General features: G+C 47.8%; 1 protein-coding gene across 1 annotated transcript in view; it reads left to right on the forward strand.

Annotated features, from left to right (window-relative positions):
- Positions 1-846: 846 nt before the first annotated feature.
- TANC1 (tetratricopeptide repeat, ankyrin repeat and coiled-coil containing 1) overlaps positions 847-1,541 on the forward strand; it is a gene marked incomplete at both ends in the record, with an annotated part of 11,080 nt that continues 10,385 nt past the window's right edge. The window contains one exon of the mRNA XM_009074213.1: positions 847-1,104. Within this exon, the coding sequence (XP_009072461.1) occupies positions 847-1,104 (258 nt within the window). The remainder of the gene's footprint in view (positions 1,105-1,541) is intronic.

Below are 1,541 nucleotides of genomic sequence, written 5' to 3' on the forward strand. Positions count from 1 at the left end.
TTCTGCTGCTGCAGCTGAATTCTTCTTTGCTGCCATTGAATTTGACATAAGAGTAGTGGAGGCAGGTTTTAGTCTTCAGCAGGGAGCTAAGTGGGAGAAGAGGTTGGGCTGCTGGCCAGAATGTAAGCTGGGCTGGATCCCTGCCCCTGTGTGACTGGGAGTCTGGAGCAGCCAGGTCTCCTGGTGCTGCCCTTCCCTGCAGGAGGACTCAGTCATAAAGGCTCATACTTCAGGAGGAGACAGATCTTTTGGTGCTGCTATGAAAATGGAACAAACTCGTTGGACAGAAGTACAATGTAAGCTGTGTGCAAAAGTTAATGCAGTGCCTGGGAAGCTTTTTTTTCCCTATTGCTTCTAAATTGTATGTTACTGGGATTTCTTAGAGTACGAGCTCCTGGATTTAAGCATCAGATCTTAAATTCCTTATGAATGTGATCCTGAGCTGGAAGAATGCAGAGTTGTACGAGTGCCTCACCATCCTGCAAGGTGGTGTGGAAGAGGAGTCGTTGGTCCTTCCTCTGCCTGGACCAGGCCCAGTGTTCTGGGAGAATGTGGTTCATATACCTGCTGGTTCTGATCCATCACATGCACCTGGCAGTGAAATGCAGGAGGTATGTCAGAAAGGAGCAGTGTATAGCTCAGTTGCTGAAACGTTTCTATCAAGACAGGTTTGCCAGGTGTGTGAGTGCAGGCTGTTGTCTTCCTAAGGCAGTTACCAGTTTTAGGTGGGACAGACCTCTGAATATTGAGGTTTTGTCACTTATGCTTCACAGTGCTGTTTGAGAATGAAGAGTCTAAGTGCCTCTGGTATGTACTTCAGCTGAGGTTTCTTCTTGTTTTTTTCAGCCACGATAACAAGCTCATCAGAAAATGATGATCGCAGTGGATCCAGTTTGGAATGGAGCAAGGATGGGAGTCTCAGAGCTGGGAAGCACCAAGGCCTCAGTCATGACCGGAGAACAGATAACTGTTCCCCAGTCGCAGAAGAGGAAACCATTGGGTCTGCTGAGAACTTGCCCAGAGAAGTAGCAGCAGGAGGAGGTCCCCTTCCTTACACTCAGAGTTCTGCCTCTTTGATCATGCCTCGTCCAAACTCCGTTGCAGGTAAAGTCCTGATGTGGAAAACAAGGATGTTGTTAATGATAAGACTTTCCTGCCAAGTCCTTGTGTAGAGTCATGCTGTTAGTGTGACAGTATCATTACAGGACAAAAGAAAATAGCCTGTGTTCTGCTCTGGATGGGTGAGCATTACCCAGGCTGTTACAAATTGTCATGCAGAAGGCTGTTACCTGCCTGCTGGTGTAGGTATTGGGCAGGTCAGGACCTCTGAGACACTTCACAGGTCTGTCAGCCATCCCAGGACTCTGCTGTCAGGTGCTGTACTGGCAGGTGATGCCTGAGCATGTTCCTGACACTGCTGACCTCACTGGTGTGGTAGTAAAACCAGGAGAAAAGGAAACTGTGTGCCATGTGAGGAATTGAAGTCAGACGTCTAAGTTTTAAGGATCATCTAAATGGAGAAAAAAACCCCCTAACCTAAA

This window comes from Acanthisitta chloris, unplaced genomic scaffold (genome assembly GCF_000695815.1).
Source record: "Acanthisitta chloris isolate BGI_N310 unplaced genomic scaffold, ASM69581v1 scaffold44284, whole genome shotgun sequence".
NCBI classification, from domain to species: Eukaryota; Metazoa; Chordata; class Aves; order Passeriformes; family Acanthisittidae; genus Acanthisitta; species Acanthisitta chloris.